Source organism: Microchirus variegatus (assembly GCF_963457635.1).
Source record: "Microchirus variegatus genome assembly, chromosome: 5".
Classification (NCBI taxonomy): Eukaryota; Metazoa; Chordata; class Actinopteri; order Pleuronectiformes; family Soleidae; genus Microchirus; species Microchirus variegatus.
The window spans coordinates 32,679,859-32,703,978 of record NC_139806.1 but is presented as its reverse complement, the minus strand read 5'-3'; the positions used below and the strand labels follow the sequence as shown (position 1 = coordinate 32,703,978).

The 24,120-nt window shown below is 40.8% G+C and overlaps 1 protein-coding gene across 1 annotated transcript in view; it reads left to right on the top strand.

Annotated features, from left to right (window-relative positions):
* The window catches only part of LOC310927439 (melanophilin-like), a gene marked incomplete at both ends in the record, with an annotated part of 40,907 nt that overhangs the window by 15,210 nt on the left and 1,577 nt on the right, over positions 1 to 24,120 (top strand). The window contains 9 exon segments of the mRNA XM_083889734.1: positions 3,164 to 3,219; positions 8,782 to 8,871; positions 10,304 to 10,423; positions 10,426 to 10,429; positions 11,171 to 11,448; positions 14,813 to 15,103; positions 19,260 to 19,409; positions 19,499 to 19,567; positions 21,106 to 21,151. Coding sequence (XP_083745860.1) covers positions 3,164 to 3,219; positions 8,782 to 8,871; positions 10,304 to 10,423; positions 10,426 to 10,429; positions 11,171 to 11,448; positions 14,813 to 15,103; positions 19,260 to 19,409; positions 19,499 to 19,567; positions 21,106 to 21,151 — 1,104 coding nt within the window.

Sequence of the window (24,120 nt, the reverse complement as noted above, 5' to 3'; positions counted from 1 at the left end):
TGAAATGTGGTCATAAATATGCATGTTAACAGATGCATTCTGTTGAAAATGATCAGCAGCTCGTCACATGTGGAGATTCATGTGACCACCTGGATTAAATTCAACATGCATGACTGTACACTCACTTAAAAACACACACTCATGCTCCCGACTCTTTTTTTTATTTTTTGGTTTTTTACTGTATGCATGTTGCTGTGGTCCATCAGGCCCCCACAGCTTGGATGGTGTCATTCTATGTGCTCGCTATCTTTGTGTGTAAGTGTGGAAATGTGACACTGATGCTGCAATAGAGCGTAGCAGCGACCGCCCACTTTTTCCCAAGAAGTAAAATTTCCCATGATACATTTTCTCCACTGACATTTTAGAAAAATGCAATTCAGAAAAGTTTTAAGCGTCAAGCAACTACAAGACGAATCATGACCAGACAATTATTAATTAAAAGAGGGGGAAAGTACAAACAGCAATACTACAAGGCTAAATCCAAAATTCCAGACTAAGTGTAAAAGTACTACACGTCCCATTGACTATTGTGAATTGTCCTTTTCCAACGACGCCCAGATATTCTTCTTGAATTAAACCGTCTATAGCAGGGGTTCTCAAAGTTTTGACATCTGAGGGCCAATTTAGGAACCCAACATTGGACTAAGGGCTGAAAGAAATCCCATTTGTAATACTTTTAATGACCAGATTTCAGATGTACAGTTTAGCGTTAATATAATGTCATTTAAGCATTAATACAATAACGCTTTATAATATTCTGGGTAATTACCCAGTATTTTGGCCATTTTTCTTACCTTCTAATTACAGGTTAATACCAAGTAACACATTCCTGTTATATTTACTAGCTACCTACTTATTACCAGCTTATAACCCAATAATACACTAAAATTCACCATATAGAAACCAGGTAACTACCCAGTATTTTTCTTTACACTTATTGGTCTGTATCAAGTAATGTTCAATAAACATTTAACAAGCTTAGTAGCTCCTGGATTAAAACTATCAACTGTAATTCATTGAGGGCCGCCAGAAATGTTTCTGCGGGCCGCCATTGGCCCCCGGGCCGCACTTTGAGAACCAATGGTCTATAGCATATATAACATGTTACAAAAGGAAATCAATGGCTGCTCTGTGGTAAAAATGTAATGTAAAAGTGAACCATCCCATCATAGCTAACAATACTTTAAGCAGTTCTTGGTTCATGACCCTGAGGGTAGTGTAGTGTTATTTCTCACAAATAAAACGTGTGGTTCTTAAAATGCTGTTGATATCATATACTGTAGATCTATGGCTTCTATGGGATCATGTCATGTCATTTGTACTCACCTGCCACTGTCAAATGGACATTCCACTATCTTAACTGTGGCACATCGGTTTAGCAAAATAGTCTCACTTTGTGGCTCTGGCCAAGCTCCCCTCAACCAAGGAGACAACACTCAACACAATTTAATAGGTTAAAGCGGAACTAGACCGGAAGTTCCTATTATCGCTGTTTTTTTTTTTTTTTGGTGTGTATCTGCGTCATTACCTTGTTTATGAAGCCCTGACGGTTCGAAACAAACAGTTCAGCCATTGCTGAGAACGTTGTGTTTTATTGTAATCTCGGGGCTCAACGAGATCACTGAAAATCCTGTAATAGTTACGTAAGCAGCGGTTCTCCTGAACAACCGATCGTCCTGCTCCGGGCACTAGTCCGGGCACATCCGGTTACATACATTGAACCGCAGAAGAAGAATAATGTCCGTTGTGGAGGTGTTTCACGAGCAACAGTGTCTTCTGACTCTGGGTCTGACTCCGGTTTAAAGTCATAAAAGGGACTGCGGCGGGGAGTCGTGACGAAGCTATTTTTAAACACTGTTAAAACAATGTTTTAATAATGAGGAGCAGTGCATCCACCGTTCCAGAGGGGGGCGCTGCACTTCTGAGAACGGATGTGCTGGATAGTACTGGCCAATCACAAGACTCTGTCTTCTGGGGGTGAAAGTTCACTCTGAAATCTCTCAACGGAAAAACACTGTCAGAAAAGAGGATTTCTATCGGCTAGTTCACAGCAACTAGGAGGTTTTTGACCATAAAAACAAGTTAATATATGTAAGTAGACCTCCATAACTAACATTTATGTGCAACAGGACCACTCTATGTGACCTTTAAATATTTTAAAAGCTAAAAGCTGATGTACATATTTCACATAATATCCCTCTTCAAAGAGGCAACAAGCAACTTTCTTGTCCCCAACAGTTGCTGTTTAGTGACTGTAATTAAGACTCAGCAAGAGCAAGACACTGATCAGGACACGAGTACTCATGATGATTAGTTTAAGCCAAAAAGTTGTATATTTCAGCTTTAAGTAACAGTAAATGTGTTTTAAAGAAGTGCATTTAGAAAGACGGCACTACTAATTCACCAAATAGCCACAAACAGGAGTCACACATTTTTCGTAGCTTTAATCCAGCGTGTGTGTGGTCCTCAGATCCACAAAGGATTTAAGTAAATAGTGCATAAGTAGTATGCTGCCTGACAATGAAATGTTTTCTGAGTATGCCTGATGGTAAGTCTGAACAGACTGATAGTTCACAGTCAGAATTAAGTATTCACCATAGACCTGAAAATGATCCACTTGGACTTTGTAGTTTTGAAAGACTAATACAGTTGCTACAGTGGTTTGGGAGCAGACCAGAGGGTTCTGGTTATAGGCTGGCTTTCTCTGTGCTTGTCTGCCTTTTATTCACATTGGCATAGTAACAGACCAACACAGGAGGCAGAGAAGTTTTAGGGCCAATTCCAATTCCTATCTTAGTAGTGTTAGTAGTGTTGATAACATGGGTTTATATATGTTACATAAAGTATATTTGGGCCCTCAAAAGCATCCGTGTGCCCATCTAACGTTCCGTTTACCGGCGTCATTCTTTTCCGGGCACAGAAAAAAGTGAGTTTAAAAAGTTAAAATTTGCATATGGTTGCATACTTGTCCATGAACACGTGTTGAGTGTTCCTTTAACTTCTTTGTGCCTCTCACTGAAACTGGTGTCACTCTTCTCTCATGGTGGTTAAAAATGTTTGCTGACTTTTGTTTTCAGAAATCACCAGCCTCCTTGTGCCACGTGTTGTCATTCAGTTGTTTTATATCCAGTCTGAACACTAACACGACCGCTCTCTTTGTCAGCAGATGGATATGAGGAGCGCTGCATGGATGCAACAGATTCACAACTCTACAAAGAGGTATGACAACCTTTTTCATTGAGTTGAACTACTCAAACTACAAAAAATCCTGTTTCTCTATAACAAAGGTTTTGTTACGATTATACAAAAAATAGACGTTTTGCAGGTATTTAAAGGCATAGTTTACGTTATAACTGCACTAGCTTGAGACATGGAGGCTTGACAACATGGCTAACAGCAGGGACACAAGGAAAAACAGATTCAAGCCACTTAACAAAAGGCTCATCAAACGAAATAAACACTTGCTTTTTTGCCATCTATATCACTGCTCGACAGCCTTTTCCAACTGGAAACTGATCTGCTCAGTCTCTGCACCAATGTCCATTCACCCCTAACCCTTACCCCACCACATAAGCCTAACCCTAACCCCTAACCCAACTACTGGTTGGTGTTAAAGCGGAACTAGACCGGAAGTTCCTATTAACACTGTTTTTTAGTGCGTATCTGCGTCATTACCTTGTTTATGAAGCCCTGAAGGTTATAACGTTGAAGAAGAATAACGTCCGTTGTGGAGGTGTTTCACGAGCGACAGTGTCTTCTGACTCTGGGTCTGACTCCGGGTCAAAGTCATAAACAATGTTTTGATAATGAGGAGCAGTGCATCCACTGTTCCAGAGGGGGGAGCTGCGCTTCTGATGGCGGGTGTGCCACCCCAATGTCACTTCCGGGTACTGGCCAATCACAACACAGTCCGTCTTATCAGGCGAGATTTATGTCTGAAATAGCACGGCTGACAAGTGCTTCAAAAAGGACAGATTTCTATCGGCTCGTTTACAGCAACTAGGAGGTTTTTGACCATAAAAACAAGTTAATATATGTAAGTAGACCTCCATAACTAACATATATGTGCAACAGGACCACTTTATGTGACCTTTAACATTTGGTGGTCATCCCTGTTACCCGCTAATTATGCGGTTTATATCTTGCAGGTGACTAAACCACATTTTACATTTTTTAGTTTGTATTAAAATAACAAGTAGGACTTTTGTTAAGTGGCTAAAGCTGGTTCCTAGTGCAGGGACATGCACGATGCAGTCAGTGCTGACTATGTGTCAGAAACTTAGAAAAGCTATATTAAACACACTTCAGAAAACCTTTTATTCCCTGTTAAGTTTGAGTGAGTTTGTGGCCAAAATTATAAAAATGCAAACCAAATCCATTTGTAGTCAAAGCCAGAGCAGCTGGATCGACAAACATGACTCACTCATGTTGATTTGTTGACCTGACCTAAAGCTGCTGTCTGCTGTTTTATCAATGAAATCATGTCTGGGTGGGAAAAATCGACTCTCATCTGCAACACAGATTGTTTCAGTCGTGCAGCTCAGCATTCGCTGCATGTATGTGTGTGTTAGAGACAGCTGAGTGTCTGCAGGTCTCTGCTGTAGTCAGCCTGATCTTCATCACGCTGACAGGCCCGACCTTTGTTAAAAAAGCACAGGGTTTCTAACATCATTTGTCTCTGTGATATAACCCAGCCCCAGATTCCACAACTGCACCGTGTTGACAGCCGGTGACATCGAAGGTAAAGGAACAGTTGAACTGGTGTTGGCTGGCTAAATACCAGGCTGCCACACACACAATTGCACACATAAGAGTGGAAGCAGAGTTGTAAAGAGCCTCTGCGTCAAGTCTTGGGAGTATAAAAAATCGGCGATGAGTCCACTGGAATTCATCATAAAACTACGACTGTTCTGTTTATACCACAGTATCTGTGTAATGTAGGAGCTAAAGCTGTGTTTATTTTCAATCGCTCCAGCAGTTATCAAGTGGAGAAAAAAACTGTGATGGGACTCTTGGGCTCTGCGGGGCCGCTGGAAGTTCTCTTTGTTCCAATGTGACTAACAATTAAGGTTTTATTTGATTTTTACAGGATAGACTTTTGATGTCACACTAAGACGAGACTAGACAGCTGCCAAGTGATTCCTGTGTCCTCTGTTTGATTTAATTTAGTGCCATCTGCTGTTCCAAATAGTGCACTACATTTTACCGCACAGATGAACACACTGGGATTTAGTTGGTGTTTCCTCAAAGTCAATGATCCATCCTTACGAGATAGGATCCTTCCAAGATCAGGTCCTTTAGAGATGAGGAAAGATTCCCTTCTGGCATTCTAGGAATACATAAATGGAGCAGGCTAGTAAATGTACAAACACGCATGCACAAAGGAAAATTCCACAACATAAATCCACCAGTACTTACTCTATTTTTAGACAATGTACATTTAGTTGTAGTTTGAATGTGAAAAGCAAAACATTCATTTTATTGTATTTTATATATTGAGTTTGCATGGCAACCATTATATATGCAAATGTACGTAAGTTTCCAAACATAGGCCCCAATTGTATAGTTTTTCTAATTGAGTTCTAACAGTATATTAAAACTCTATTTATAAAAAAAAACGTAATTAGAAAAAACCTCTACATCACATGTGTCAAACTCAAGGCCCGGGGGCCAGATGTGGCCCACGAAGTCGAGTGTGTTGACCATAAACTATATTTCCCCACAATGCATGGCGATTGTGTTACCCGTGAAGTGACGGCATCCTGCCACTAGTTTGCAGTGTATCATTGCATATGCATCATGTGACGAATGAATTGAGATTGAAATATCCACAAATTATCCCAAAATGTCCAGGAAGAGAACGATTGATGCAGATGGAAGGCAGTTTCAAGAAAGATGGGAAGGCAAATACATGTTTGTGCTTCAAGGAGGAAAAACCGGTATGTCTTTTGTGTTATGTCAAGTAGATTGTAGTCAAAGACTACAATCTAGACATTTTGACACCAAACAAGGAGCCAAGTGTGCTAAAGTTAGCCTTCAAGAAAAACATCCAAGAAATGTCAAATTGTCAAAGAATTAAAAGGCAAACTGCGATCGCAGCAGAATATATCATCAGTGATAAGGATTCATGTCCTTGACATTTAGTTTGAGGATCCTTCATTGACTTTGAGAAACACCCACTGTCTTGTTGAAGGGTTTGGGGGTAGATTGGAAGGTCCATCATAGTCTCTTTCTTTGTGGGCTTCATATCCTTTGAGCAATACTAATATTCATCATGAGCATCTGGTTTTCCCGAAAACATACTCTGGTGATATTTGTGCTGAGGTATTTTCCAGGCTTCTCAACACCTCTTTCAACAACGTGTATAAAAAAAGAAAAAACTTGGTCTACTCAAAATTATTCACATCTGTCTTAAATTGCAGCACTTTGTTGTCAATTTAACCAAAGATGGTGAACCAGCATGACACATCCAACGTTTTAAAAAACAGGTTTTACTAACCATATAAGGGTTTTTAGTGTCTGTCAATAATGTGTTCGGGTTTTTTTGCATGACGGCTCAAATTTCATATTATTAGACCACTCTAAATTGAGCTAAGTGTTATGCATCTGACAGAGGTTGCAGCAACACTCCCAGTAGATTTAAATGAATAAAGCTATACATATCTTTCTTGCATTTTTACACTTTTCTTTTGTAATCTTAAATTGCTCCTAATAAGCGTATGGCACTCTCAACCGTAAGATAAACCCACCAGGATTTGAAACTCATCATTATTTAATTTGCATATTATTATGATAAAAGTATAACCAATTAAAACATTTGGACCGAATAAAATAATTGGCTGATCTACCTGTCTGTCAGCTTTCGAGTCGCGCGCATCTCTGACAGAGCAGTGTTATCAAGGTAGCGACTTTGACGCTAAATCTGCAGACTTTTTGTGGTGTTTGGCGTTAAAGCACGTATCACTCTGCAGTTACTGTGGTGGGACTTTTAGGAAGGCGGACTTGTTGATGTTCACATTTTTACAAAGTTGCTGTGAGACATGCAAGGAAGTAAGTTTAGCTTTAGGCTACGTTTACACTAGCTGGATATTTTTAAAAACGGATATTTTCTTCCCTTTATTTTCCAAAATAACTTTGTGCACACATCCTCGTTTTCCAAAAACTTATATTAACCCGCATAAATATGCTGTCCAGAGCCATCATAACTACCCCAAGCCAGTGGGTGGCAGCAGAAGAAGTAGAAAGCCATACAAGCCAATCAGAATCCTCATCGACGACAACAACGACTGACCTCTAACCCTCGTTGTATGGACGTAACAATACAAGTGACAGAGTGACAGCAGCGATGATTGCGACATCCTAAAAATTATCACGCCACTCCTCCGGGACCTCGTTAATAACGCTTTACAAACTGTGGTAAGCTACGTGTAGCCACAGCTGCTCTGGAGCAGACTGACGGAAGCGTGGCTGCCAATGTGCGCCAAACGGCCCCTCCGACCACCACTATCATGCATGTTTTTTTGAACTGTGGGAGGAAGCCGGAGAACCCGTAGAAAACCCCCACACACACACGGGGAGAACATGCAAACTCCTTGCAGAAAGGTTGGTGCAACAAAAAAGATGATGAAAAAGAGGACTAATGACAGCAAATACAATAGGGCTTCACTGTGGCCTTAAGCCTGAGGTATGAGCTCTAGTGTGCTGTTCTAGTTCACTAATCATCAAATTGGAGCTCTTGTTACAACTGGGGCTCAAAGTTGTTCCAACCGGGGTTTGAACCCAGCAACTTGGGCCGTCTTGCTGCAAAGGCGAGAGACATAATATAGGAGCTGTATTTCCAAATGCAAACATGTAAAACGTGCTTGCACCAACACAAATGCTACTGCAACCCGGAAGGCTTGCATGATCATAACCAAATGTAAAAAGGTCGCACTTTTGGAGCCTAGATTGCCTAAAACTCTGTTTTTCTCCGTTTGTCTCCGTTTGGAGTTTTCCTTAATCTCCACTTTTGCCGGAGTTTTTAGAAAGAAACGTTTTCAGAGGCGAAATCTCTGTTCATGTGTAAACAAAAGGCACAAATGAAGGGGAAAGTCTCTTTTTAAAAATACCTGTGCTACTGTAAAACGTAGTACTAATCTACTGAGAATAATTTAAACACTAGTGTCAAAGGCATCAATTGATCTTGCCTAATGGTGAGATAAAGTGGTGAACACACGTCTGTCTAATGGGAATTCTTGGCAAAGGGCAAAACACAGTCAAGGACACTGACCACGTGTACAAATCAAAAACCTGAACTATACTTCAAATGTTTTTGTTTTAGTTGTTTCTTTAGGAGCACGTTCTTCGCTTCTTTGTTTCATCTTATCTTCTTTCTTCTCTCTTCATTCTCTCATCTCTGGTGGTGGTGCTGGGGGTGACAAAAAATGAAGAAGGCCAAAAGGCGACTCAGTGTTGACCCCATTGATTTCCAAGTGGGCTGGAACTACCCCAAGTCAAGAGGAGTGTCATATCAGGTACAAAAAGGACAACTAAACACAGTCAGCTTTTCCCCCCAAAAAAAACTAATCTGTATTTCCTCTTACAAAGAAGCCTTTACTTTGTTCCTTTGTCTTCTTTCTGTTTTTTTGTCTTTGACAAACTGCTTTAGTGGTGGATGTGATGATATCTCAGGATATTAGTGTTGAAGTCTGTCATTAGTCATTCTCCTTTTTTGTTCATCTTATCTTCTTTCTTCTCTCTTCATTCTCTCATCTCTGGTGGTGGTGCCGGGGGTGACAAAAGATGAAGAAGGCCAAAAGGCGACTCAGTGTTGACCCCATTGATTTCCAAGTGGGCTGGGACTACCCCAAGTCAAGAGGAGGGTCATATCAGGTACAAAAAGGACAACTAACCACAAAAAAACGAATCTGTATTTCCTCTTACAAAGAAGCCTTTACTCTGTTCCTTTGTCTTCCTTCTGTTTTTTTGGTCTTTGACAAACCGCTTTAGTGGAGGATGTGATGATATCTCAGGATATTAGTGTTGAAGTCTGTCATTAGTCATTCTCCTTTTTGGCCACAGTACACCAGTGTACTACCAAATGTGCATGCTCGTGTGCACACAGACGCTAATGCGTCTTGTCAGCTCATTAACAGAATGCTCTACATAAACCAGATAAAACCACCATAAAATAGACTCAAATATCCAAAAAGAACATTGGATGCACTGGAAAAGCCATGTTTGCTATTATATGAAAAGACATGTTTTTAAAACACTAAATGAAAAGGTAAGTTTCCTCAAATGTTCCATAGATGCCATAGATTTGGTCAAGCTAAAGCCCAATTTATACTTCTGCGTAAAGTGCTCTGCGTAGGTTACGCAGAGACTCTGCATCGACGCAGAGCCTGTCGAAGAGTCTCTGCGTTGTCTCCGACTGCACAAAATATTTTTTAAGTGTCCGTCACTCCGTCAAGGGACAACAGAGACGACAAGAGCTGCGATTGGTCCTCAGGACAGGCCGAGGGAAGCTGCTCTGTGCCGGCTCACAGTGAGCACCGAGCGTCCACAGACGCGGAGCTGATCCCCGCCGATAACGCCGCTGCCAAACTATAAATACGTCATATCTTAACACACACAGCACATGTTTAGACTCTAAATGGCCAATTTCTCGCCTCAAATTATCTTAAAACTGCGTTCCGTGACACAGAAAAGTGACAAACGGCTACAGTTTCAACAACAACAGTCTTTCTCTCTCTTTCTCTCTCGACACCATTGCTTACTGTAGCCTGAAGCACAACAACCTTGCGCAGCGACCCCTACTGATCGGGCGGGTAATTGCAGCGCGTGTCCGTCACCACGACGCAGAAGTATAAAGGCTCGAGTCTGGTGACGCAGACGGATAACGCATTACGCAGTCGGAGAAGTATAATGTGGCCTTTACACATTTGCACTACCACAAGTAAAGACAGCAACCAGGAACCAGTGTCGGATCGCGATTTTTGCAGGTCCTAATATCCAAGCAAAGTTTGATGAGTTTTCATGCAAGACCTTTAAAATGTGCTCTAGTGAAAGTAACAAAAAAGATGATGAAAAAGAGGACTAATGACAGCAAATACAATAGGGCTTCACTGTGGCCTTAAGCCTGAGGTATGAGCTCTCGTGTGCTGTTCTAGTTCACTAATCATCAAATTGGAGCTCTTTTTATAATGTGATCTGTGTTTAAAAAGGTGTCCAGAGCGCATCAGGGAACTATGGTGGCCCCTTTGCATACCTTTGCCTTTGCATATTTTTTTTTATTGTAAGTTTCTGCTTCCAAAAGCGAAAGCCCCAAGACTCTCACGACATCATGATGATGGGTGTAGCTGAGAGGGAGTCGATGCTCGCCGAAGCTGCCGTGGCCTCTGTTTTCCACCAGATTTCACAGGAGCAAAGCACAGGTCAGGACAAACTCGTACTGTTCAAGTTTAACAATGATGTTAGACTACAAACAATGTAAAATATATAAGCTATATGCTGTAAATAGAGCTGCACTACCACCAGCTAATTAACCTTTACCAATTAAATGATTTCAACAGCAGGTAATATGATACAAAGTTATGTATTGTTCAAATAAAAACAACTCGCACTAAGTTCCATTTTCAGGATAATGGGGCCGTACCTATGTTCCCCGGGTCCTTTTTTTTTTTTACTGTTAATAGCACTTCTATTATATTTGTTTCACAGTAAATCAGTCATACACATAGTATGGTATTGCTAACAATGGCTAGCACCAGATGCATTTGCATTTCCGACTTCTCAACTGGAACTGGGGTCATGTCAGTCCAAGATCCAAGTTCGGATGTAAGCGGATCGCAGCATAATACTGTTACATCGTCCAGTGATTCCAGAAAGTCAAGATTTGTAATGATCTTATTTAGAGTTCTTGGCTGTGTGTCCTATCAGTGCTGTAAAACGATGTGGCTTTTGGTGTACTTTAGAGCCATTTTACAGCGGATCTGTACAACTATTGCAGTAAATATCATGAATGGCCATTATATTATTATTATTTGAAGCTATAATCAGCATGACAGTAACTTAATGTTAAGTTTAAGTTAAGTTAAGTTACATTTTCTGTCTGTGGCCATCATATATGTAGTTTTGCCTCGGTTCATAACCTAAGTGAAAACGATTGCTCATGCATGTTTGTTTCTAGATGATCTCGTGTACACAGGCAACCCAACCATCCCGTCTCGCTCAGTCTCCCAGCTCAGCCACTCCTCCTGTGGCAGTGGGAGTGCGGGGGCTCCCCATGGCAGCGGCAGCAGCTATCTGCCTGGCCCCGATGACTCGGAGGAGGAGGAGGAAGAGGAGGAAGAGGAGGAAGAGGAGGACGGTGACCACTGCCAGCATTACCTGTTCTACCACTCTCACTTAGGCCCCTCCAACCACACTTCTCAGGAGAGCCTGAACTCGGCTAACCCCCCACCTCAGGTCTGTAATATGCTTTATGTTAATATATTTCTCAATTCTGAGGTTGTTGCATTGACTTTGCAGCTGCTTTGTGACTCTTGCAAACCCAGCGTGCCTCGTTACTGTGCTGTAAAACCTAAGATTCAGTATTCTGTTGGTTGAGAAATGGCAATTTCTTACGTTTTGCATGCATGCCACACATTAGAAACGGGGCGTACAGTCCTTATATAATTAAAATCCCACTGCTCTCAGATATTCTGTCTGATATCAATACACTTTATTGGTGTGTGTACAACCCATATGGCTTTTAATGATGGTTAATAAAAGGTTCAACATTTTTTCTGTGCTACAGTTCATAAAAACTATTTTATTATTATTATTTTTTTTTTTAATCTCCCTAGTATGTTACAAACTGAAGAAAAACATCTTGAAGCATTTTACATTTGAACATAGTTTAAGGATAGTATATTGAGTGGATGGCAAACAAACAAGTGATTCAACACTTAGTTGTTGCTCTGAGCTCAAGAAAGTGTGTTGTAAAGTTTTTGCTTCAGAAATAAAAAGGTAGGCTTCTTGTAGAGTATGTAAAAAGAGAAATAATGGTATGATCTGTCCAAGAATTTTACTGTGGCTTGGAGTCACATTTCTGAAAGACAACAGCAAGCAGAGCGAGTTTTATTTCATTCATCCCAGGCCTTTGGATCAGTGCATGACAGAGAGGGAGGGAGAGCGACACGTTGTGGAGCGATGTAGTGGCGACAGCTGCAAGATCAGAAGATGTTTACGTATTGCATCAGTGTCTATTTATGTGATGGCACACCGCTCAGTCCCTGGAAATGATCACAACAACTGTTTATGGTGTGTTCATGAGAAGCAGATCAAAACAGGCTTTGTTGTTTACATTAGACTGACTGACTTTCTAGTTGATTTCAAGTCAAAGTCAAAATAAGTCCTCGCGTTCACGTGTCTTTGTGTCGACGCAGACACTGATCTATTTTTGTACGTGTGACGTCATTCGTTTACAGACTTTATTTTTGGGTACATTTTGATTCGTTTATGTGGAAACTCGGGACAAGCTTATCAGGAGTCAGATCACCTGACTTTTGTCTGTCAAATATAGAGTCAAGCTGGAGAAATGTGTGTGTCAATGCTTGGTGGCAACTGAGAAGCCATTGGTGTGTGTGTATATATTACATTTTAGTTTAATAACATTTGTGCAGGTCTGTGCAGTTAGGTTTGACACGTTTGTGTCAAAATGATTCAATCAAAAAAAAACGACTTCAAAACTTTTTCACTTCAAACAAAAAAAAAAACGACTTCAAAACTTTTTTCACTTCAAATCGAAAAAAAAAACATTTTCAATAAAAACAACCACACTTAATTTTTTTTCTTTGATTGAAAATATTTTTTTGGATTGAAGCAACTTTTTTTCGATTTGAATAATTAAGACACAAATGTCCTACCCATAATATGGCACAAACGCAAAACAGCATTACTTCAATCAAAAACTTGCTTCAAACCAAAAAAACCTTCACTTTGATCAAAGAAAACATTTTCAATCAAAGAAAAACAGTGTTCAAATGCATTTTTTGAGTCTCAAATATATTTTTGCATCCAAACAATTTATTTATTTGATTAAAAAGGTTTTTTTTGATTGAAGTGAATGTTTTTTTGATTGAAAAAATTTTTTTTGATTGAAGCAAACTTTTTTTTGATTGAATAATAAAGACACAAATCTAACTCCATAATACTGGGGCCACATGGTTGGTGTTTCGTGGTTCACAACCCAGTCAGAAAAAGGGCCCTTTCTGCATAGAGTTTGCATGTTTTGCTTAGCTGTTTTATGGGTGTGTCACATTTTTATTGGTCCCCATTCTATAGGTAGTTGGTTATATGATTCGGTCATATGAAGAAGCATCACACCGGGTTGTTTTTTGTTGTTTGTTTGTTTTTTGTCTTTGGGTGAGGCACACACCGGGCGCTAATGTTCATCATCTTCCTCTCATTAACAGTAATGCCTCATGTGGTTTCAATAAGGACACAAGTTCTGAAAGCCACACTTGGTACGATCAGAGATTGAGCCAAACCATTTAAGCAAACACAGTTCTTAAGCTTGTCTTGTAATTAATGCCAATTTTACATTAAATGAGAGGAATGTCTTTCTCCCTCTCTCTCCCTCACTCACGTGGCAAAACCAAACCTTCAATCATTTTGAATCTATCACATGTTTCACTGGTTCCCCAGAGCGCAGCCTGCACAGAACACATCTGTACGTGTGAATGGCTGCAGGAGCATTTTCGATGCATCCGTTTGCTATACAATGCTAACTTCGTGTTGTTGTTTTTTTTTTTTTTATTCTACCACGCCGCCACGTCTATTGCCATATTCAAGTAAAACTTGTTAACATGTAATTGCAACATGGAAAGTCATGAATAAGGTTGTGGATATATATTATATAACATGCTTGTCTCATGTTACACTGTAAACAACACCATTTGAACACAATGTATTTATATATATAGGGTCCAGTGGTAGACTGCAAGACCAAAAAGAGAGGCTGGAGATCAACATTAAGGAGGAAAAAACTGCTGTATATTTATTTCTTCTCATTTTCTCTGTAAAACCTAGTCATGGTTGTTTGTGAAAAACAGAAGATCAGCAGTTTCTGAGAAGGCTTGAAATGCTTGATTCAAAGTCACTGATGCCTACATGCCTAAATGCAATGAACTGTTTACATGTGATTGGCTGATTAGATCAGGGCCTCAAACTTGAATTATTTGGGGGGCCTCTAGTCTGGTCAGGAGGGGGGCCAGTTTGAGGGGGGGGGGGAAACCCCTCTGTTCAGGATGAATGGGCAATATGCTCTTAAAATGATATCTTGATATCACAATATCACAATGATATTGCACACATATATTATAGATATTTTTTTTGTTTTATGTAGAATTTATACATATAGTTCACCAAAAAAAAAACGTGTAAACAACTATAATAAAAAAAAAACTAGATTACATAGACAGTAATTTGACTGTTGATTGGAATACATTGAATAATATGATAGTATGAATATTATGAAAAACAATGTAATATTATAATAAGACATTGTTTACACATGCACTGTGTTTACTTGGAGGATGAGGTCACGGGCCAGTTTTCATTAGTAAGTGGTGGGCCGCTTGAAATTGACTTGGGGGGCCATGTGGCCCAAGGGCTGTGAGTTTGAGACAGCTGGGATTAGATCGTCGTGTTAACAAGCAGCATATTTCATTTGTATCTTGACAACTTTTTAGGCTGAATTGGACCATTTGAGGAATTGACAGTCAGTGGAACAGTTATCATTTTTCAGAATATAATCTCTGTCGTGTTCTTCTTACACACCAACCAGGCCTCTTCGACTCCAAACAGCGACTCTCCTCTTCCTCAGAGTGAAGGCGTGGACCTGGAGGAGCAGCAGCTCAGACAGAAGCTGCGTGAAATGACCAACAACATAAGTGACCACAGCCTAAGCTCTGACGAGGACGAGCCCAAAAGGCCTCATTCCTCGCATGAGATCAACGCATGGAGGAGCCTAGACGGGGACATCAGACCTTCCAGAATCCCAACCAGACCTACATCCAGGTCCAGCATCACTGACTTCAGAGTGGGCGAGCAGCCTCAACAGAATGACTCTCAGAAGGTAGGTCACAGGTCACAGCAAAACATCATTTGAGGACAATTTAAAGGGGAAATGAGTAGTTTATAGTGCCATCTAGAGGAGAGGCTGAAATTTACAACAAAGACCTGCTCCTCTGCTCACCCCCTCCCTTCCCTGAGCGCTACGGTATCCTCAGCCGGTCAAATGTCGTCCTCGTCGTCTTTCTCCGTGTCAGCAGATGAGGTTCGTGAGGCGAGGGAGAAGGCGGAGCTACCGCGGCCGTAGCAGACGAAGCGGAGAGAGTGGAGGCGGGACTTCCTGCTACAAGTAAAGAGACGCTTGATTTGTTCTCTCGCGTTTGTCCTTACAGGCTCCGGTAGAAACATGGCGTCTCGCTGCTAACAGTGGCTATGCAACCGCGGTCCGCGGTCATGTTATTTAACATGACTTTTTGAAACACTACGAAAATGAAACAAAAACTATTATACAGCGACTAGACAATGCAGGAGCACATAATATGTATAAAAAAGTGGATTTGGGGTTATATAAACCCATAAATACTACATATTGTACCTTTAATCCTTTATCTACATGTGACCATTTGTACTTATACTACGACCCCCAAAAGTTCATTATATGTTGCACACCTGGCCATAAAAAAAGAAAAAAACTCATCCCATTCCATAACAACTCTGCAGGAATCCAACTTGCGCGCATTTGCACATGCTGTTGTCATAAATCAACTCACTCGGCCTCAGCGTTTATTTCTTTTCTTTGTATTCTGAACACATCGCAAACTCTTAAGAAACTACGCCAAGCTGCCTCGGTTGTTTTTTAACGAGCATTTCTCTCTTTCCAAAATAACAGAACTACAATGCTCTGGTGAGGAATCTATTTTCACCACCACCGCTGTCGCTTTACTGCAAGCCAGTTCAGAGTCTCTCTCTTAAGGACTGAGAGTATGACACAGAACAATAACAGCACACTTCTGAGAGCTCATGAAGCCTCCATAGCACTGCTACTTAGATTAGAGTTCACATGTGGGGACTTTTAATTACCCGTTTCCGTAACACTTTATAATAACTATTCGTTATAACTAGTTAATACATCATTAGTAAACTGTTGAGTAATGAGTTGCTAATGACTTGTTAGGTGTCTGTTAACAGGTTTGCTAAGGATTTATAACGATGCCTTATAGAAAGCCAATAGATATCTTACAAGCTGTTAGTTAAGTGAGTAATAAATGACTTGTTAACTGTATGTTAATGATTTATAACTATACCTTAGAAAGTAGTAATAGATCATGAACAAGCTATTAGTAAACTATTTACTAATGACTTGTTCAGTACCAGTTATTCGTTTGTATATGTTATTGGGACGTTATTCTAAAGTTGCAACTATTCCTCATTTATTAACCTTTAGTAAATGAGGAATAGTTGCAACTTTAGAATAACGTCCCAATAACATATACAAACTATTAACTGGTACTGAACAAGTCATTAGTAAATAGTTTACTAATAGCTTGTTCATGATCTATTACTACTTTATTAGGCATCGTTATAAATCCTTAAAGGTCACATAGAGTGGTCCTGTTGCACATATATGTGAGTTATGGAGGTCTACTTACATATATTAAGTTGTTTTTATGGTCAAAATCCTCCTAGTTGATGTAAACGAGCCGATTGAAATCTGTCCTTTTCGAAGCGCTTGTCAGTCGAGCTATTTTTAGCCATAAATCTCGCCGAGAAGACAGAGTGTGTTGTGATTGGCCAGGTATCTGGAAGTGACGTAATCTATCACGTCAGCTCTCAGAAGCGCAGCTCCCCCTCTGGAGCGTTGGATGCACTGCTCCTCATTATCAAAACATTGTTTTAACAGTGTTTAAAAATAGCTTCGTCACGACTCCCCACCGCAGTCCCTTTATGACTTTAAACCGGAGTCAGACCCAGAGTCAGAAGACACTGTTGCTCGTGAAACACCTCCACAACGGACGTTATTCTTCTTCTGCGGTTCAATGTACGCAACCGGATGTGCCCGGACTAGTGCCCGGAGCAGGACGATCGGTTGTTCAGGAGAACCGCTGCTTACGTAACGTTAACGGGATTTTCAGTGATCTCGTTGAGCCCCGAGATTACAATAAAACACAACTTTCTCAGCAATGGCTGAACTGTTTGTTTCGAACCGTCAGGGCTTCATAAACAAGGTAATGACGCAGATACACACCAAAAAAAACAGCGATAATAGGAACTTCCGGTCTAGTTCCGCTTTAACAAACCTGTTAACAGACACTTAACAAGTCATTAGCAACTCATTAATCAACAGTTTACTAATGATGTATTAACTAGTTATAATAGATAGTTATTATAAAGTGTTACCGAAGTTTCTATATTGAGTAAAATACATAAATCTACAGCTCATCAACGCTTGCGATCAAAGCAATGCTGTGTGTATGACGTGCACACGTGAATCTATGGGGGGAAACAATGTAATGTTACATTTTGGCACACGGTTGTGTTCAGTACGTGTCATGTCAATATTTTTTAAAGTGAAGTATTGGTGGGAAAATGATCTCTGGGAGGTGGAGGGCAAGATTTCTGCAATAGAACACATGTTGCAGCACAATGTAGGGCCTTTTGAGGACAGACAGAATGTGAGATGATGTTGAAAAGAATTACTTACCTTTTTCCAGCCCAAACCAGGTGCTATTTGAGCCTAAATTTAGCATTAATTAACAGGAAATAGCAGTCCTCGCTGTCATTCCCTAATTCTGCCACATGCTGTAATAATACTGGTATACACATTTGTGATATGTCAATAATTATTGTCAGTTTGGTTCCAAACCATGAGCTCACATGATCACATGTGGTTTGCAGAAACACACAATAGCAACACATGATCCCAGGAGACTGGGCTGGGATTTCTCAATGTGCTCGTCCGCTCCAAACTGTCGACTGAAAAACAGATTTGTTTATTTATGAATTTGTTTTGTTTTGTCATTTTTTTCACTTATCAGTTCTCAAATGTAGATAAAAGAAGAGCATGCTTAAGACGACCAGCTTAAAATTATGACACAATTATTCCATCATGATATTATATAATAATATTAAGATATTTGTTATATTTCCCAGAATTTCAAAGTAAAAGTATTTGTTTTGATAAGGAATGATGATATGGACACTTCATTTTATTGATTCCAACTGGCATTTGAATAATAGACAGCGTTTCTTCAGCGTTACTTTTTTTGGGATGACAGCAGAATAAAGATCTACAAGCAACAAAAGCTTTAGTGAATAACACAAATCTATTTTAGTGGAGCCGCAGAATGTGATACAACGCTGGAAAAGATTGAAATGTGTCCCTTTTAAAGCAGGGGTTCTCAAAGTTTTGATACCCGAGGGCCAATTTAGGAACCCAACTTTGAACTGAGGGCCGCCAAAGGAAAAAAAACAGAAATAAATCCCATTTGTAATAACATTAATGACCAGATTGCAGTTCTACAGTTTAGTGTTCAGTAATATAAGCGTTAATATTATGTAATTTAAGCATTAAAATAATAACGCTTTATAATTTACTGGGTAATTACCCAGTATTTTGGCCATTGTTCTTACCTTCTAATTACAGGTTAATACCAAGTAACAAATTTCTGTTACCATATATTTACTGGGTAAATAGCTAGTAATTGGGGGCTGTAGCTACCTGCTTATTACCAGCTTATAACCCAATAATACACTAAAATTCACCATATAGAAACCAGGTAAATACCCAGTATTTTTGTTTACACTTATTGGTCTGTATCCAGTAATGTCCAATAAACATTTAACAAGCTTAGTAGCTCCTGGATTAAAACTATCAACTGTAATTCATTGCGGGGCCGCCAGAAATGTTTCTGCGGGCCGCCATTGGCCCCGGGGCCGCACTTTGAGAACCAATGCTTTAAAGGCAAGGCCAAAGTTATTACAATTTACCCTAAGGGATTTCAACCAGAGTCACGTGGTGGCAAGACATTTGAAATCAGGGCACAAGTTATTTTTCCTTCTATTCTCTGGGTTCTGCCTTCAAACATTTCTGGCTGTCCTCACCACTTATCCTCTGAGGGTCATTAATTTGTTGTTGTTTTTTTATTCTTATAAGTATTTCATGTGTGAGAAATAGTTGGCCAAAGATTCCTCCAGTCGATCATACCATATTTCTTTCGTAGATTAACCATACGACGGAGACCGCGGAGAGGAAGTTGCACCACCTGGAGGAGGAATCAGAGTCAAACTTCAGAGGCTCGACAGCTTTACTCGTCGCACTCGAAGGCCAGGTAGCTCAAGCAGCTGCTAAAGTCCAGAACGCCCAGAGCGAGGTAAAAAAAAAAAAAAGAAAAGAAAAAAGAGGATGACAACTTAAGCAGTTGAATGAATTGGTTTTACAGAGTCATATTTTCCCCTCAAGGTGTCTTACATAGAGAACAGGATTGCTGCTCTGAATGCTTCTGGCATGCCTGTGGACAGAAGGAGAAGGGTAAAGACCTGTCACTTTCTTTAAAGCGGAACTAGACCGGAAGTTCCTATTATCGCTGTTTTTTAAGTGTGTATCTGCGTCATTACCTTGTTTATGAAGCCCTGACGGTTCGAAACAAACAGTTCAGCCATTGCTGAGAACGTTGTGTTTTATTGTAATCTCGGGGCTCAACGAGATCACTGAAAATCCCGTAATAGTTACGTAAGCAGCGGTTTTCCTGAACAACCGATCGTCCTGCTCCGGGCGGTAGTCCGGGCACATCCGGTTACGTACATTGAACCGCAGAAGAAGAATAACGTCCGTTGTGGAGGTGTTTCACGAGCAACAGTGTCTTCTGACTCTGAGTCTGACTCCGGTTTAAAGTCATAAAGGGACTGCGGCGGGGAGTCGTGACGAAGCTATTTTTAAACACTGTTAAAACAATGTTTTGATAATGAGGAGCAGTGCATCCGCCGTTCCAGAGGGGGGCGCTGCGCTTCTGAGAACGGATGTGCTGGATATTACTGGCCAATCACAAGACTCTGTCTTCTGGGGGTGAAAGTTCACTCTGAAACATCGCGGCTGAAAAACACTGTCAGAAAAGAGGATTTCTATCGGCTCGTTTACAGAAACTAGGAGGTTTTTGACCATAAAAACAAGTTAATATATGTAAGTAGACCTCCATAACTAACATTTATGTGCAACAGGACCACTCTATGTGACCTTTAAAGGAATTTATTTTATGTAGAGTCAGAGCTGTTTAAAGCAGAACTATGCCGGATTTTCACCCTAATTTAACAGCCTTGGAGTCATTGTGATGGTTCAATGGCTTGTTGCGGAGAGATTGTTGCGTCTGTTAGTGAGAAACACAAATTGATTCGCGGCATTACACCAGATACCTGCTATAAGATAATAGCATTATTTCAGATGTTCATCATGACAGAGCCAGCAAAAAAAGAAGCAGAGAAAACTGTTGTTGGAGGAAGCGAATGGCGAGAATTGAAAAACAAGATGTTGGCACACTCGCTACCAAACACATTTGTTTTTTGGGTGGGTTGTTGGCACAGACACGGCTCCGCGCTTTGTTTTTGCCGGCTCAGCTGGAAAAAAACTTCACATGACCAGGAGAGGTTGAGGGAGGGGTCAGCGCGGAGTTTCTATGACGGTGAGGATAAAGCGGTAGGCGATGGATAGATGGGTGTTATCGTAAAAAATATGTTTTCCAAAACTGTAGGGGGAGCTCTCTGTAGAGAAAAAGTTTACCGGACTTACAAAGTTCTGCTTTAAGGATACCAGATGGAAATCTTCGCTTACTTAAAATATCTTTTCCTTCAGTGGAAAATCTAATAAGTGCAAACACTGGACTTAATTATCAAGCGATTTTAAGAACAGATTTAAACTTAATGTATTGTATATGCAGTTCTGTGGCTCCAGCCCTGTACATTTTGAATCAGTCTATAAAAGCAGATGTGTCTTTGATTCTATCCTCCAAAGTGCCATGTATCTTCCCCACATTCTTACATCTTTTTCTTTGTCTCTCACTCCGGGGGGTTTTCTAGTCTGCGATCCCGATCCAACCGCGAAGACTTTCCCACATCAACACAAGTAAGAATCAGCACTGCCGACCCTGACATCTTTACCCTGTTAAAGTCAAGAGCGCCATTATCTATTTTGTGAACTGGTGGACCGTGTGTTCTTGTCCTGTAATTATCTTATAATCCTGTAAAATAGTGTCTTCCAGTTCTCAGTGTGTTGACTGATTTAATATTTCATGCAGAATAATGGTTCATCCATAGATGGTTCAGCTGTTCAAGTGCTGTCATCGGTAAAAACGTTTGGCATTGTTTCTAATTAACTTTGTCCTACATACGTACAAGAAACAGCACTGACTATCCTGACTATCCAAACTGTAGATAAATTAAAAAGTTACTTATCAATCCTAAAAATGTGGGTTAATCTCCAATAATTACCAGGGGAAATGTCAAAAAATCTCAAAAATTATCAAAGGAGTGGGTTTTATTTAGGGACAGCACTGCCAATCACAACCGGCTAGCTGCATAAACCCTGCTGCTGTTCGGTGACTGTGTCAGACGGAGTCTGTGCTCTGGGTCATAGAGGAAGTACTGAACAAATAGTTTTAAGGTCCCCTATTGTGCAAAATCAACTTTTTAATATTTTAGTACTTATATTTGGGACTCAGTGGGCCATACCAGTCCCCAAAATGTGAAAAAACAAGACTCAGTCATGTTTTAGTGGTTCCACTTTGTGTAAAGCCCAATTTATACTTCTGCGTAAAGTGCTCTGCGTATGTTACGCAGAGACTATGCGTCGACGCAGAGCCTGTCGAAGAGCCTCTACGTCGTCTCCGACTGCACAAAATAATTTTTAAGTGTCCGTCACTCCGTCAAGGGACAACGGAGACGGCAAGAGCTGCGATTGGTCCTCAGTACAGGCCGAGCTAAGCTGCTCTGTGCCGGCTCACAGTGAGTACCCGACCGCCTACAGAGGCGGAGCTGATCCCAGCCGAATACGCCGCTGCCAAACTATAAATACGTCATATCTTAACACACACAGCACATGTTTAGACTCTAAATGGCCAATTTCTCGCCTCAAATGATCTCAAAACTGCGTTTACGTGACACAGAAAAGTGAGAAACGGCTACTGTTTCAACAACAACAGTCTTTCTCTCTCGACGCCATTGCTCACTGTAGCCAGAAGCACAACAACCTTGCGCAGCGACCCCTACTGATCGGGCGGGAAATTGCAGCGCGTGTCCGTCACCACGACGCAGAAGTATAAAGGCTCGAGGCGTCTCCGTGGTGACGCAGACGGATAACGCATACGCAGTCAGAGAAGTATAATGTGGCCTTAAGTATAGGCGATAAAACACGCGATGTTTACACCTCCCGACCAAGCGACGACAGTGCGCACATTTCACCGTGAATGTTGGCACCCCGCCAGGCAGAGTACTTCACAGCTCCACCGTAGCTCCCCCTTGTCCCTGTGAAATACGAGAGTGCAGGCGAGGGAGGAAGAGCGGCTGCACAGCGGAGCACAGTGTTTTACACAAACTTCTAGCCTCAGAGGACTTGTGTGTCCAGTGGATATATTTTATTTACGAAGAAAAATGTTCACAAGGCTGTTTTGGCAGAGTTATTGAACTGCTATTGTGCTTCATCCTTATGATTTTTTGACTAAAGCATGACACAGACATGTTCATTAGGGCACCAGGACCTAGTTTAACTTGGGTTAATAGGGTATAATATGGGACCTTTAACAGATTCTAATGATTCAGTTACACTGACAACAACTGCTTTACAAGTCACCGTTCGCTCGTTTTTTCGAGTGTAAAACAGGCATTTTCATGCAGCCGTGCCGCGATGACCACCCACGTTGAGTAGGTACTATTTTTGTAGTGGAAAACCAACCTAATCCGTGTGTAAAAAGGGCCATTAGTAAATGCTGACTGAGCTATGCCACCTGTGGTGAGAAACCAACACTGCTGCCAGTGAGGAATTTTGGCCACCTAATAAAATCTACACCAGCTTAAATCTATGATATTTTAGGAATATATTTTGCTGCTTTATTGTTCCATTAGTTCCACTTTTTTTTTAAACTTGAAACTAAAGTTTGAAAACTGTTTTAAGCTAAAGTTCAGAAACTCTTATTAAGCCCACTGGAGCACAGGAGCTGCCCTGGTGTGTGCGTTTGTCACTTAGGTAAATCTGAAGAAAGGATTTCAAATGCCTAAAGGCCACATTATACTTCTCCGACTGCGTAATGCGTTATCCCTCTGCGTCACCACGTAGACCACTCGAGCCTTTATACTTCTGCTTCGTGGTGACGGATAGGCGATGCAATTTCCCGCCTGATCAATAGGGGTCGCTGCGCAAAGTTGTTGTGCTTTTGGCTACAGTGAGCAATGGTGTCCGAGGGAGAAAGACTGTTGTTGTTGAAACAGCGACCGTTTGTCACTTTTCTGTGTCCCGGAACGCAGTTTTAAGATAATTTGAGGCGAGAAATTGGCCATTTAGAGTCTAAACATGTGCTGTGTGTGTTAAGATATGACATATTTATAGTTTATCCGTTGTCCCTTGACGGAGTGACGGACACTTAAAAAATATTCCGTGCACCCGGAGACGACGCAGAGGCTCTTTGACAGGTTCTGCGTCGACGCAGAGGACTCTGCGTAGGCTACGCAGAGCACTTTACGCAGGAGTATAAATTGGGCTTAAGTCACAAAATTACACATTTGAACTCAATGAAAGAGACAGCAGTGAAGGTGTGAATCCCTAAACCAGTTTGAAGAGTGCCTACGTTCAATTGGCCACATCTTCCTCTAAATATGTTCAGATTGTCCATGTGTTTCCATGTATGACACCGTTGGAAAGCTTATAAACCTCCCTTTCAGACCGTAAATAACTCAAACCCACCTTGGGAGACTTGTTCCTGGTATTTCCATGGCTGGGCACAAATATTATTTAGTTAATCAAACACTGAAGCTGACATAGATTTGTTTTGGTGAGACTTTTGTTGAGTGGCCTTGAATCTGTTGTGTCTCTATTCTATGAGC